The sequence below is a fragment of the Dipodomys ordii genome, unplaced genomic scaffold, assembly GCF_000151885.1.
Source record: "Dipodomys ordii isolate 6190 unplaced genomic scaffold, Dord_2.0 Scaffold131, whole genome shotgun sequence".
NCBI lineage: Eukaryota > Metazoa > Chordata > Mammalia > Rodentia > Heteromyidae > Dipodomys > Dipodomys ordii.
Window position 1 is genome coordinate 905,873 of NW_012267347.1, and position 13,762 is coordinate 919,634.

The following is a 13,762-nucleotide window of genomic DNA, read 5'->3' on the forward strand; positions in this document are numbered from 1 at the left end:
GGGCTTGAACTCTGGGCTTGGGCACTGTCCCTCAGCTCTTCAGCTCCAGGCGAGCTCTCTACTGCTTGAGCCACAGCGCCACTTCCAGTTTTCTAGTGGTTTATTGGAGATAAGAGTCTCACGGGCTTTCCTGTTCGGGCTGGCTTTGAACTGAGATCCTCAGATCTCAGCCTCCTAAGTAGCTAGGATTACAGGCGTGAGCCACTGGCACCTGGCTCCATTTTTCTCTTGTATGATGAATAGCACCTAGCTATTACCTGTGCTAACAAGCTCTTTAGCAAATGGTTGCTTGCTTGGCTTCATTTTTTGACATGTTTTCACTACATACCTAACCAGTATTTTTTGGTTCTAGTGGGGTTTGAACTCAGGGACTTGAACTACCTAGGCAGGTGCTTAGGCCATGTTTCCTTTATCCTCATTTTCTCCCCCAGTCCTGTGGCTTGAACTCTGGGGCTTGGAGTTGTCACAAAGCTTTTATGCTCAAGGCTAGTACTCTGCCACTTAAATCACAGCTCTGCTTCTGGCTTTTTTTTGGGGGGGGGGCAGGGAGTTGGAGTTGGTAGTGGGGCTTGAACTCTGAGCCTGGGCGCTGTCCCTCAGTTCTTCATGTCAAGGCTAGCACTCTACCACTTGAGCCAAAGTGCCATTTCTGGTTTTCTGGTGGCTAATTGGAGATAAGAGTCTTAGAGACTTTCCTGCCCAGTCTGGCTTTGAACTGTGATCCTCAGATCTCAAGCCTCCTGAGTAGCTAGGATTACAGGCATGAGCCACTGGTGCCCAGCTTATTTCTGGCTTTTTGTGGTTAATTTGAGGTAAGAATCTCACAGACTTTTCTGCTCAGGCTGGCTTTGAACCAAGATCCTCAGATCTCAGCTTCCTAAATAGCTAGGATTATAGTCACTGGTGCCTGGTTCCAGCCTTTTTTAAAAATAAGGACTCTACCTTTATCACCGTCTTATTTAAGCTTCTCAAGTAGCTGGAATGACAGGTGCACGCCACTATGCCCATCATATTTATTGGTTAAGATGGGGTATTGAGAACTTTTGCCTGAGCTGATCTTGTTCATGATCTTCTTGATTTCCAGCCTCATGAGTAAACATAACTACAGGCATGAGCTGCTTGGTGTAGTTGATAATCTTTATTTCTGAAACCTCACCAAAATGACCTTTATTGGGCTGAAAATGTGGCTTAGTGGTAGAGGGCTTGCCTTGCATGCATGAAACCCGGGGTTCGATTCCTCAATACTACATAAACAGAAAAAACAAACAACAACAACAAAAAAAACAAGTGGTGCTGTGGCACAAGTGGTAGAATGTTAGACTTGAGCACAGAGAGGTTCAGGGACAGAGCCCCAGCTCTGAGTTCAAACCCCAGGACCAGGGGGGGAAAAAAGACCTTCACTGTCTATTTCTATATTATTCTGTTTTTTTTTTGGGGGGGAGGGATTGGGAAGGGGAGAAAGTAGGGGCAGGTATGGAGCTGCTGCTGGGAATTGAACCCAAGTCAAGTCCTGTACCACTGAGCTAAACCTCCAGCCCTCTTTTTGGTATTCTAGGTATAATCACTTAAGTCATCTCTAAGAAATTCCAGAGTTCCAGACTTCCCTAATCATCTTGTCATTTTCTGAGCCCTCAGTAGAATGGCCTATAATGCTGTTAATGACAATATGGCAGTTCAGTCTTTATTTATTTCCTTGCAGAGTTTGGCTTTGTAACCCAGGCTGGCCTGGAACTTACGATCCTCCTTTGTATCTGGAGTGTTGGAATTATAAGTGTGTCCTATCAAGCCCCTATTGGAATAATTTTTTTTCAGCATTGCTTCAAAACTTCTAGCTTTGGGGCTGGGAAAGTGGCTCAGCGGTGGAGTGCTTGCCTTAAATGCATGAGGCCTTGGGTTTCGATTCCTCAGTACCACATAAGCAGAAAAAGCTGGAAGTGGCACTATGGCTCAAGTGGTAGAGTGATAGTCTTGAGCTGAAGACCTGAGGGACAGTGCCCAGGTCCAGAGTTCAGGCCCCACGACCAACAACAAAAAAAAAGAAAGAACGAAAAAAACCCCCAAAAAACAAAAAAACTTCTAGCTTTTATTCAGTTCCTAGTTTCAATGCCACTTACATTTTCAGATATTGTTAGTACATCAACAAGACTAGTGCTGAGAAACTCTGTCCTGTGGTATATTAACTCTTTTTATTTATTTATTTATTTTTTAAATTTTATTTTATTTGTGAACATACTGTACAGAGGGGTTACAATTGCATGGGCAGGATAATGCGTACATTTCTTACCAAGCATTGCAGCCTCCTTTGTTTACCCTTCCCATCCCTTCCCAGCCTCCCCCCTCCCCCCATCCCAATCCTTCTCCTCCTCCCCCCCCCCCGCACCGACGTTGTAAAGCTCGTTTTGGACATGACAACTTGTACTTCTCATTGTTGCATCAGATCCACCTGTATCCTTAAACAACTGTATTAACTCTTTTTATAAATGAGGAAAATAGAGAAGTAACTGAGACACAAGACAAGTAAACAGCAATACTGTGACTAGAATTTAGGCAAAACAAATTTGAGCTCTTTACCTTACACAATATTACCACTTAAAGGAGTTTCAAGAAGATTGAAACTAAAAAAAGGCAGGTAGATTATGCAGATAGGTAGAAAAGCATTGCAAATTTTTGAGGATAAGTGGATGACTAATAGTTATAGTTACTAGGGACAAGAAAATATGAAGTGGGTTGGAACATACCTATAATCCTATACTCTAGAGGCAGAGGCAGCTAGGTACCCGTAGCTTATACCTGTGTAATCCTAGTTGCTCGGGAGGCTGATATCTGGCATGTCAGTTCAAAGCCAGTCTGGACAGGAAAGTCCTTGAAACTCTTATTTCATCAGAAGTGAAGCTATGGCTCAAGTGGCAGAACACTAGCCCTGAGCAAAAAAGCTGAGCAGTAGTACCCAGGCCCTGAGATCAAGCCCCAGGACTGGCATCATCAAAAAAAAAAAAAAAGAATGTAGAAAACAGTTGTTATTAAGATGTTATTGATATTATTATCAACTTAATGTTATTAAGTTGTTAGCAAGACTTTTGGCTGTGACTCCTTAGTGGAAGAGTACATGCTTAACCTATGGGCCTCTTTTCCCCCCATAAGTAAGAAGTTGCAGTGCCCCAATGATGGAATACTAAATGTAACTCAGTTAGGATTACTCTTTTTTTTTTTGGTCGGTCATGGGGCTTGAACTCTGGGTCTGGAAACTGTCCCGGAGCTCTTCAGTGGTAGGCTAGACCACTTGAGCCACAGTGCCACTTCTTGTTTTCTGAGTGTTTTATTGGCGATAAGGGTCTCACAGCCTTTCCTGCCAGGGCTGGCTTTGAACCATGATCCTCAGATCTCAGCCTCCTGAGTAGCTAGGATTGCAGGTGTGAGCCACCAATGCCTGGAAAGATTACTCTTTTTTTTTTTTTGGGGGGGGGTCCGGTCGTGAGGCCTGAACTCAGGGCCTGGGCACTATCCCTCAGCTCTTCAGCTCAAGGCTAGCACTCTACCACTTGAGCCACAGCGCCACTTCCGGCTTTTTTTTTCTGCTTATGTGGTGCTGAGGAATCGAACCCAGGGCCTTAAGCATACAAGGCGAGTGCTCTACCACTGAGCCACCTTCCCAGCCCAGGATTACTCTTATATTGATTGAACTTATTACTTCTAGAATAATAAATCTGCTTTCTGCTACTGAGCTATACCCCAACACTGAACTACTCATTATAAAGCCCTTTCTTATCCATTTTGCCTGAAAATCTACAAGCTTAGGCTTTCCTGTAGGTACTTCAATGGCTCTCTAACCCAGTCTTGGTTGGTTGGTTGGTTTGTAGTGCTAGGGATTTAACGTAGAGAGTTGTGCATGCTAGAAAAGTGCTATACACTAAACCACATTCCCAGCCCTTCTTTATCAAAAATATAATCTATACAAAGCCAGAATCTATTCTGTTGTATACCTCTAGTGCCTGGCAAATATTCACACACAATAGGCATTCAGCATATGCTTACTGTAGAATGGAATTCCATACAGAACACAATAAGAAATTACAAAGTTGTGCTCTCCCTTTTCAAGGTAAGTATTCATTCCTTAATGCATCTTTGTAAAACCTGCCTCCCATGTGTTGTAATTACTCTGTTATTTCCACTTGCTCATTGCTCATATCTTAGGTAATTGCTGGCTTCAATCGCCTTCGGCAAGAGCAACGGGGCCTGGCTTCCAAAGCAGCTGAGCTAGAGATGGAGCTGAATGAGCACAGGTGAGAAAATCAGAGAAAAACAATAGAAGAGTTGCATGGGCCATTTTGTGAGGGAGGGTTACAGTAGAGTAAAACTGAAGTCTGAGGTCCTGCTTTGTCCTCCTGTACCAGCCTAGTGATTGATACACTGAAAGAAGTCGATGAAACTCGAAAGTGCTTCCGTATGGTTGGAGGTGTGCTGGTAGAGCGGACTGTCAAAGAGGTGCTGCCTGCCTTGGAGAATAACAAGGAACAGGTGAGCAAGATTCCCTGATAAGGAAGAAGTGGTGGGCAGCAATTTAAGAAATATGACAGAAGAAGATCTGTGTAGAAACTTGTGTCAAAAATAATATAAAGGGGCTGGGAATGTGGCTTAGTGGTAGAGTGCTTGCCTCGCATGCATGAAGCCCTGGGTTTAATTCCTCAGCACCACATAAGCAGAAAAAGCTGAAAGTGGCACTGCGTCTCAAGAGATAGAGTGCTAGCCTTGAGCTGAAGAGCTGAGGGATACCACCTAGGCCTAGAGTTCAAGCCCCATGACTGACCCCCGAAAAAACAAAGATAACATAAATAGCCAGTTAATCTAAACCCTTTACACTGTGCCAAATCCAGTTCCTTGGACAAGGAATTGTTGGGTATATGTCCTTCCATGGACTCTTTGATGTGGTTGATTTGGTGGGGGTTAGAGCAGTCTTTCTCACAGTATAGCCCATTGATACCTATATCAAAATCACTTGAAATAGTCCAACATTGATGGCTCATGCCTGTAATCTTAGCTGCTCTGCAGAAAAGTCTATATGACTCCCATCTCCAAAATGATCAGCAAGAAATCCTGCTGGAGGCATGGCTTAAGTGGTAATGTAACAGTGAAGTAAGCACACACACACATCACCTGAATAAAGCTGGGTGCTGGTGGTTCACGCCTATAATCCTAGCTACTCTGGGGGCTGAGATCTGAGGATCATGTTCAAAGCCAGCTTGGGCAGGAAGTCCATGATACTTTTTTTTTTTTTTTTGGTCAGTCCTGGGGCTTGAATTCTGGGCCCAGGTGCTATCCCTGAGCTCTTCAGCTCAAGGCTAGTGCTCTACCACTTGAGCCACAGCACCACTTCTGGCTTTTTCTGCTTATGCAGTGCTGAGGAATCGAACCTAGGGCCTCATGCATTCAAGGCAAGCACCCTACCACTGAGGCACCTTCCCAGCCCCTCCGTGAGATTCTTATCTCTGACTAACCACCAGAAAACTGGAAGTGGTGCTGTGGCTCAAGTGATAGAGTGCTTGCCTTGAGCTGAAGAGCTCAGGGATAGCACCTGGGCCCAGAATTCAAGCCCCAGGACCAACCAAAAAAAAAAAAAAAAAATCACCTGAACAGCCAGATAGTCATCTAGGATGAGGCTTGGGAGGTAAAGAACAGGGGATTGTGATTTGAGGCCAATCTGGGCAAATTTAAAAATATAAAATAGCTTTTAAGACTTCATTTCAACCAATGGCTGGGGCCTAGTGATAGATATCCATCATCCTAAGTTATAAATAAGCATAATGTTTAGGTGCAATTGCATATACCTGGCATCCTAGTGATAAAGGAGACATAAATAGGATCTCAGGGCAGGGAAGGTGGCTCAGTGGTAGAGCGCTTGCCTTGCATGCTTGAGGCCCTGGGTTCAATTCCTCAGCACCACATAAGCAGAAAAAAAGAAAAAAGCCGGAAGTGGCACTGTGGCTCAAGTGGTAGAACACTAGCCTTGAGCTGAAGAGCTGAGGGACAGCTCCCAGGCCCAGAGTTCAGGCCCCACGACCGCACCCAAAAAAATAATAATAGGATCTCAGTCCAGACCAGACCAGTCATAAAGCAGGACCCTACCTTGAAAATAACCAATGCAGAAAAATGCTAGTAGAGTGGCTCAAGTTGTAGGGCACCTACTTGGCAAGGGTAAGGCCAGAGTTCAAATCCTAGTACCACCACCAAATAAATATAAGTCATCTGGAGATCAAACTCATAATCTTATACATGCTAAGTACTGTCCCACTAAGCTATACACTCATCTCAAGAACTAATTTTATTTTTGGGCTGGGAAGGTGGCTCAGTGGTAGAGCACTTGCTTTGCATGCATGAGGCCCTGGGTTCGATTCCTCAGTACCACATAAGCAAAAAGAAAAAAGCTGGAAGTGGCACTGTGGCTCAAGTGGTAGAGCGCTAGCCTTGAGCTGAAGAGCTGAGGGACAGATTCCTCAGCACCACATAAGCAGAAAAAAAGAAAAAAGCCGGAAGTGGCACTGTGGCTCAAGTGGTAGAGCGCTAGCCTTGAGCTGAAGAGCTGAGGGACAGCGCCCAGGCCCAGAGTTCAGGCCCCACGACTGGACCTAAAAAAAAAAAAAGAACTAATTTTATTTTATATTACGATTTTTTATTTTAAGCAGACAGCAAATTTATATGGAAGTGAAAGTATAGACTATAGAGAAGAACTAGTTTTGTTTGTTTTCCTCCAGTCCTGGGGCTTGAATTCTGGGCCTGGACTCTGTTCCTGAGATTTTGTGGTCAAGGTTAGCACTCTCCCACTTGACCCACAGCTCCACCTCTGGCTTTTTGTGGTTAATAGGAGGTAAGAAGCCAGGCACTGGTGGCTTATACCTGCAATCCTAGCTACTCAGGAGGCTGAGAGCTGAGGATCACAGTTAAAGCCAGCCCAGGCAGGAAAGTCTGTGAGACTCTTCAGTAAACCACCAAAAAAACAGGAGTGGTGCTTGGCTCATGGTAGAGTGCTCACCTTGAGCTGAAGAGCTGAGGGACAGTGCCCCGGCCCAGAGTTCAAGCCCCACAACTGACAAAAACGAAACAAAAAATAGTAGGTAAGAGTCACACAGACTTTACTGCACAGGCTGGCTTTGAGCTGTAATCCTTAATACTCAGCCTCCTGAGTAGATAGGGTTATAGGCATGAGCCACCAGTGCCTGACTGAGAAGAACTAGTTTTAAATGGAACTTTCTGGATTCTCCTGAATCCACTGAATCAGAGCCTTGGAGGTAAAGTTTTAATATAAGCAGCACACATGATTCTTACATGTCTTGAAGTTGATAATCCATTGTTCTCAGAAAGGAATCCCATTGGTGTCTGGGCTCCATTATTAATATTTCTCTTAATGTAAGGTTAGGAATGTCATCTCTTTTCACATCTGGTAGCCCTACTTATTCGGGGAGGGAGGGGGGACTATATCATCATTTAATCTCTGTTGTTGCCCTTTAGATACAGAAGATCATTGAGACATTGTCACAGCAACTTCAGGCAAAGGGAAAAGAACTAAATGAATTCCGGGAAAAGCACAACATTCGTCTTATGGGGGAAGATGAGAAGCCAGCAGCCAAGGAAAACTCAGAAGGGTCTGGGGCTAAGGCCAGTTCCGCTGGAGTATTGGTCTCCTAGGAGCCTAGGCCTCTGCATTTATTTTTACCCTGACTCCCATTTCTCTTTATTGTTATTATTATTATTTTCTCTACTATTGTAATATTTTTTTGTTAATTAAATGTTTTGGTCAGAATGCTTAGCTGTAGCCTGGAACTTTCTCCTACTTTTAGGGGTGGAAATTGTTTAAGGGAAAGAACATAATTTGTGAGTTTTGTTTCCACTAGGTTATAGATCACAATATCAGAGGGAAAAAAATCCATACTTTGTCCTTTCCCTTGCAAATAAAGATGTCTACTTATTTGCTATCCTCCCCCAAAAAAGATTCAGATAAATGTTAACACTCAGATTGAAATTTAATAAGCATTTGAAGTAAGGTTGATAGCTCTGATAATGTTTTATGGGATTACAACAAAAAAGAGGTTTGGCAGTATGACTGGACACTATTCTTTAGATAAAGAGGTCCAGGATGCAGACCTGTGGGCTAGCTGTCTTGCCATCCTCACCAAAACCCCCAACCAGGTAAAGCTGATCATTCCAAAGGCAGGTGCGATGGCCCATCCGTTTCAATCCACGGTCTCCACAGGGAAAGTGGAACCATAGAGAAGGAGACTTGCCTGTTGGGTAGGGGTGAACGCTGGTTATTGAGGTGGACATACTTTCACCCATGGGACTCAGATGACCAAATGCCCATTTTTTCATTTGATTTGTGGGCTTCTTCAGATGCTTAATATTCTGTGTACTCCCTTAGCTTGGGTCCAATAATTCTTTCTCCTCCCTTGCCCATCACTATTCTATAGTCTTTTTTTTGGTGGGGGGGATCTGGTCGTGGGGCCTGAACTCTGGGCCTGGGTGCTGTCCCTCAGCTCTTCAGCTCAAGGCTAGCGCTCTACCTCTTGAGCCACAGCACCACTTCCGGCTTTTTTCTTTTTGCTTATGTGGTGCTGAGGAATCGAACCCAGGGCCTTAGGCATGCAAGGCAAGCGCTCTACCACTGAGCTACATTCCTAGCCCCTATTCTATAGTCTTTAGGTTCTGTCTTCCCCAATCCCCAACCATTTTTCTAGCTCTTACGGGTATCATAGATGTAGAGGTCATTGCAGATGGTGTCTCTGGCTTTGGTTAGACTTTCTCCACCAAACAGCACGGCAAAAGGCCCCACTACAGAACATGAGTGATGCCGCAATCCCTGGGGTCCCTGCCGGGATCCCTGCCCACTGCTCACAAGTTTTGCAAGCTGTTCAGTCAGACGAGGGGCAGCTGGTGATTCCTCCTTAGAGAAAGAAAGGATTGCATGAAGGGATTTGAATATCACAATTTTAACACCTTTTCACACTAGCGAGTTAGGAATAGTTAATACCTTAATCTTCCCATGATTCCACCGACCAGCTACTTCTGGTTCAGCTGAGTTACAACCCCCAAAGAGTAATAGCTGATGCCCTGGATGGGGCCCAGGAGTTTGAAGCAGGGCAGCACAGTGACCTGAGCGAGAAACGGTATGGCCTTCTTCCTTGTAGCTGTGGATGTGCAGAAATTCAGGCCTGAGTGTTAAGTTCTGGGAAATGTACTGCCTTTCTCCCACATCCCTTGCTGAGGATAAAAAGAAGGCAATGGGTAAGATCCCCAGGAGGGCAAAAGAGTTCACCTCTTAGACCATGGTGGATTCTGGGAAGAAGCATGCTAAAGGATGTAGATAACTCCCTGGAAACAGTTTTAGCCTTTTCCAAATGGTAGATGAAAGGAAGGTGAGTGGTTTTGGCAAGGGGGTACCATACCAATAGGTGCGGGCGCCAGGATTCAGCTTTAACGTGTAGATACTTCCATAGCGTCGTTGAGTTCGGACTCCACCCTCCCGGCCTGCCACCCGCAGTTCTCCATCAGAGAGAAGGGTGCAGGTGTGACTACTGAGGCCAGCAGGGGGGCAGTTGCCAGAGGTAGCCGTCCAGGCCTCCCATTCTCTACGCTCTGTGTCCAGTGCAGCCACTGTAGTCAAGCGGCGTGACCCGTCCCAGCCGCCCACTACGCAAAGCCAACGTCCTCCCACGGGTGCTGCATCGTGGTGACTGCGTGGGGGGCCGCCTGGGGCTTCCAATCTCACGGCCTGGCCCCCAGTGGGGTCGAAGATCACAGTATCACTGCTGGGTTCCCTCGCTCCTCCTGCTAGGAGACCCCCTACCAGATAGAACCGTCCCCGCAGTTCGGTGCATGAATAGAAGGCCCGAGCCAGAAGCTCGTCCCGCGCCACTGGTCTCCAGGCCCAGCTAGGGCCCCCCGCCCGACCCGAAGGCACCGCCGCTGCCATGGGCCCTGGGAGGGGTAGGGCAGCAGGGATTGCGCCCAGAGGCGTACTCCTAAACGCCAGGCCAGGTTCCTTGCCTTTTGAGGGCTTCCTTGGAAAGCTCCCCCTCCAGAGCGGCAGCCCAGTTTCACCCCACCTGCACCGCCTCAAGCCGTTGCCCAGCAACCAAAGCAGGCGGCAGCACGACCGCTGCAAACGGAAGGTCGCAAAGCACCGGTTACCGTGGAGACAGGAGACGTGGATTACTACCCGGAATCGCACACGGGTATGATTATTATCTACACCCAAGCGACTGGGGATGTGCACAGTCAATAACAGTCCGGAAACATTGTTAACCTCAGAAAATCCCAGCGAAGCGAGTTCCACAGCTGAGAGCTGGTTTGCCTTCTTTGCAATTGAGGTGAAGGTGTTGCTCTAAGCGGGAGGGAACGTGTCCTTTTGGCTCCAGGGTGTCTTAACTTGGATAGAATTCCCCGGGGAAGAGGTAGGTAGCAGAGACAAGTCTGGGTGAAGTAGTGCAAGTGACCTGGGAGCCTTGCCTGTATTCTCAACTGTCTTTCTCACCCCGGACTTCCTTAGCTTTTTCGTTTGCAAAAAGTGCTGTCGCTTAATCCCTAAAGACTTTTTGGTAGCACAGACCTTTAGGGGAGCACTTTTAGCTCTAGCCACTAGAGGATAGTATAATCCAGTTTTTCAGGGTTGATCTCGGGCTACGCATGCACACAAACTGTGTGTTTGCACGCACACACGTGCTTTCTCATGGTTGAATTGAAGGATGCCAAGAAAGAGTAATTAAAAAAAAATTTCATCCTATCTTATTAGGCTCACAGAACGTGAAGAAGTAGAGGCACTATGGTATCTGTAATTTAGGCTTAAGGATGTAGGGAGTTTCTTCTGATAAAATGCAGGGCAGAAACTGCTCAGCCTTAGTTGCTAGATGAGGTGAGGTGGGGTAAGAGTGAGAAAATTGGATTGCTGTCCCTCCATTTTATCTAAGCCAGGACCCTGAACTTCTTAAGTAGGAAGGATGACTGCTCCTTTTGCCACTGGTTTCTACACTTGGACTTGCTCCTCATTGAACCTGAGAAATTGAGGTCATAGAGAGCGGCCAAGACTTCAGTAGAAATGGGTTGTGAGGGCTGGGAAGGTGGCTCAGTGGTAGAGCGCTTGCCTTGTATGCCTGAGGCCCTGGGTTCGATTCCTCAGCACCACATAAGCAAAAAGAAAAAAGCCGGAAGTGGCACTGTGGCTCAAGTGGTAGAGTGCTAGCCTTGAGCTGAAGAGCTGAGGGACAGCACCCAGGCCCAGAGTTCGGGCCCCACGACCAGACCCCCCCCAAAAAAAAGAAATGGGTTGTGATTCAAAGAGCTAACAACAGCATAGCAGAGCTTTCCCCCTACTGATCCTAACTGGGTCTTCAGAGAAAACAGGATGGACAGGATATGGGCAAGAAAGCACAATTGAGCTGGAAGCCAGTGGCCCACGCCTGTAATCCTAGCTACTCAGGAGGCTGAGGTCTGAGGGCTGTGGTTTGAAGCCAGCATGGCAGAAAAGTCCCCATGAGACTCTTACCTCCAATAAACTACCCAGAAAAAGCTGAAAATGCTGCTGTGGCTCAAGTGGTAGAGAGCTAGCCTCTTGAGCACAAAGAGGCTCAGGGACAGCACCCAGGCCCTGAGTTCAAGCCCCACAACTGACAAAAAGAAAGAAACAGAAGAAGGCACATTGTTACCACAATCTGGTAACTGACTGGTCACCAGAACCTGTTCTTCACTTGAATGTTAGAGCTGAGATTTAGCAATAGATTTAAATGTCTTTTCACACTAAATTAGTTTTCCCTACCTCTTACAGAAAGATCCTCAGTTTTCCAAGATCATGGTAAAAAAAAATCCCTTAAGCAAGCGAACAAACAAAACCCAATTAACTTCTAATTTCCTTGACTGAAATCTGAAAGCCAGTATTTTCCCGAAAGCTTCCCATTGGCTCACCTCCCAACAACATCTGACATACTCATAGGAGTAGGCAAGGAGCTGCCTGGGTGGTATGGTCATTTTGATTAAAATTTATTGCCTGAGTATACATTTTAGGCTCTTGCTTTTACCTATCTTTGGCTGTTCAACCAGTGTCTTATTTTGTGCCTCTACTCAAGAGAAATAGGAACTCTCCACTCCAGGGGCCTTTTAGCTTTTCTCCCAGCTTCATGTTCCTTTTCCTTCCAGTTTTGACTGTCTTTGAGTTCTTTACAGTAGACAGCTCACCTAGACATGGAACCTGAATCTTACACATTCCCTGCAGTTCTGTACCTCCTCCAGTTTCTTCTGGAAGCAACAGATGCTGTGCTATGACCCAAGATTATATTTTGGAAAAGGTGGTTACTCTACCACTTGAACATATCACTAGTTATTTTTTAAAAATATATATTTTTTGAAATAGGGTCTAAGTTACCCAGGCTAGCCTCAAATTTGCTTCATATATAGCTTTGGCCCACATGGAACTTGCTACATAGCCCAGGTTGCCTTCAAATTGATTTCTTCCACCTCAGCCTGAAGAGGAGCTGGGATTACAGATGTGAGTCCCTATGGCTGGCTGCTTTTTGTTTGTTTGTTTCTATGTGTTTTTTCTGTCTTTAAATTTCCATCTGTTTCTTTCTCTAACTTATTGGTCCCCCCCCCCCCATTTTGACTTGCCAGCAAGGAGCTTTGGCTCTTTCCAGGAATGGTCACATTTCTCTTGGGTTGCATTCTAGAATGATAGAAGCAGTGTGGGATCCCAGGGTAAAGTCATAAGCCTTGATTATTGATGAGGATTTGAACAAGTTTCATAGAGGAGGAGTTTCCCTTTGGAGACCTCAGGGGATGGAGACCTGAACCTAGGGCGGGAAGCAGATTGGCAAGAAAGGGTGATGCCAGTCATTGTTCTTCCATCCTTTCCTGATAGCTTATGGACCAGTGCTGCTACTAACCTTGCTAATTATCATTGGAAATGGATTTTTGCACTGGTGTGTGTGCGCGCGCTCGTGCTCGCATGCACGCGCACGCATGCACATATATGTGTGCTGGTCCTGGGACTTGAACTCAAGGCCTGCGTGCTGTCCTTAAGCTTCTTTTGCTTAAGGCTAGTTCTCTACCATTTGAGCCACAACTCCACTTCCAGCTTTTTGGTAGTTTATTGGAGATGAGTCTCATGAACTTTCTTGCCTGGGTGGCTTCAAACCCTAATCCTTAGATTTCAGTCCTCCTGAGTAGCTAGTATTACAGGCATAAATCACCAGCACTCAGCTTATCTCTTAGTTTTTTTTCCACAAGACTGGTACTCTACCACTTGAGCTATAACCTCTACTTCCAGAATTTTGCTGGTTAATTGGATATAGGAATCTTACAGATATTTTTTTTTTCTGTCCTGTCCTCAGGTCACAAATTTTTGAGTAGCTAGGATTAAAGGTGTGAACCATTGGCACCTGGCTTTCCTTCTTTTATATCACTTTTGGAACTAAAAGAAAAGCTTGGGAAATCTTCAAGGTGAAGCAAGAAGACAGGCCAGACTGACCTCTGGGGGCTGCCACTTCATTGCCTAACAGAATCCCTGGGAGGAGCCTGTGGTTCTTCTTCCAGAGTTTGGTGTGGGGACAGGGAGAATGGAGGTGAATACAGCCTGAGGTCCTTGCTACAATCCATGACCTTGCCAAATTCTCAGGATCCCCCTTACCTTGCTCCTGCCCTCTTCTCAGTGCTGCATCTTCTGCTGCAAATGTTGTCACTTGAAGGGTTCAGATTTCCACGAGGGCTTTTACTCTAATCTGGTACCAGC

At 45.8% G+C, this 13,762-nt stretch overlaps 2 protein-coding genes across 3 annotated transcripts in view; one reads left to right on the forward strand and one right to left on the reverse strand.

Annotated features, from left to right (window-relative positions):
• The window catches only part of Pfdn2 (prefoldin subunit 2), a 12,299-nt gene extending 4,501 nt beyond the window's left edge, over positions 1–7,798 (forward strand). Inside the window, exons 2-4 of the mRNA XM_013030604.1 lie at positions 4,192–4,280; positions 4,392–4,515; positions 7,501–7,798. Of these exons, the coding sequence (XP_012886058.1) occupies positions 4,192–4,280; positions 4,392–4,515; positions 7,501–7,677 (390 nt within the window). The 3' untranslated portion in view covers positions 7,678–7,798. The remainder of the gene's footprint in view (positions 1–4,191; positions 4,281–4,391; positions 4,516–7,500) is intronic.
• Klhdc9 (kelch domain containing 9) lies at positions 7,162–10,085 on the reverse strand. Of its 2 annotated transcripts, XM_013030592.1 has the most exons (5): positions 9,432–10,085; positions 9,017–9,173; positions 8,731–8,929; positions 8,134–8,273; positions 7,162–7,438 (listed from the first exon to the last, which is right to left on the reverse strand). In XM_013030592.1, the coding sequence occupies exons 1-5, from the start codon at positions 9,956–9,958 to the stop codon at positions 7,424–7,426; spliced, it is 1,038 nt and encodes a 345-aa protein (XP_012886046.1). In that variant the 5' UTR covers positions 9,959–10,085; the 3' UTR covers positions 7,162–7,423. The 2 variants fall into 2 exon arrangements, with proteins under 2 accessions (XP_012886046.1, XP_012886045.1); XM_013030591.1 differs by lacking the exon at positions 7,162–7,438 and having other exon boundaries at positions 8,006–8,273.
• Positions 10,086–13,762: the final 3,677 nt, after the last annotated feature.

Bases quoted from the DNA above. Each gene is read 5' to 3' on its own strand.
- Klhdc9 (XM_013030591.1), bottom strand. From the start codon at position 9,958: ATGGCAGCGGCGGTGCCTTCGGGTCGGGCGGGGGGCCCTAGCTGGGCC. The intron at 8,930-9,016 runs GTATTAACTATT...TCTTTCTCTAAG, and splicing joins GGAATCATGGGAAGATTAAG to GAGGAATCACCAGCTGCCCC. The intron at 8,274-8,730 runs GTAAGAGCTAGA...CCTACCCAACAG, and splicing joins CCTCTACATCTATGATACCC to GCAAGTCTCCTTCTCTATGG.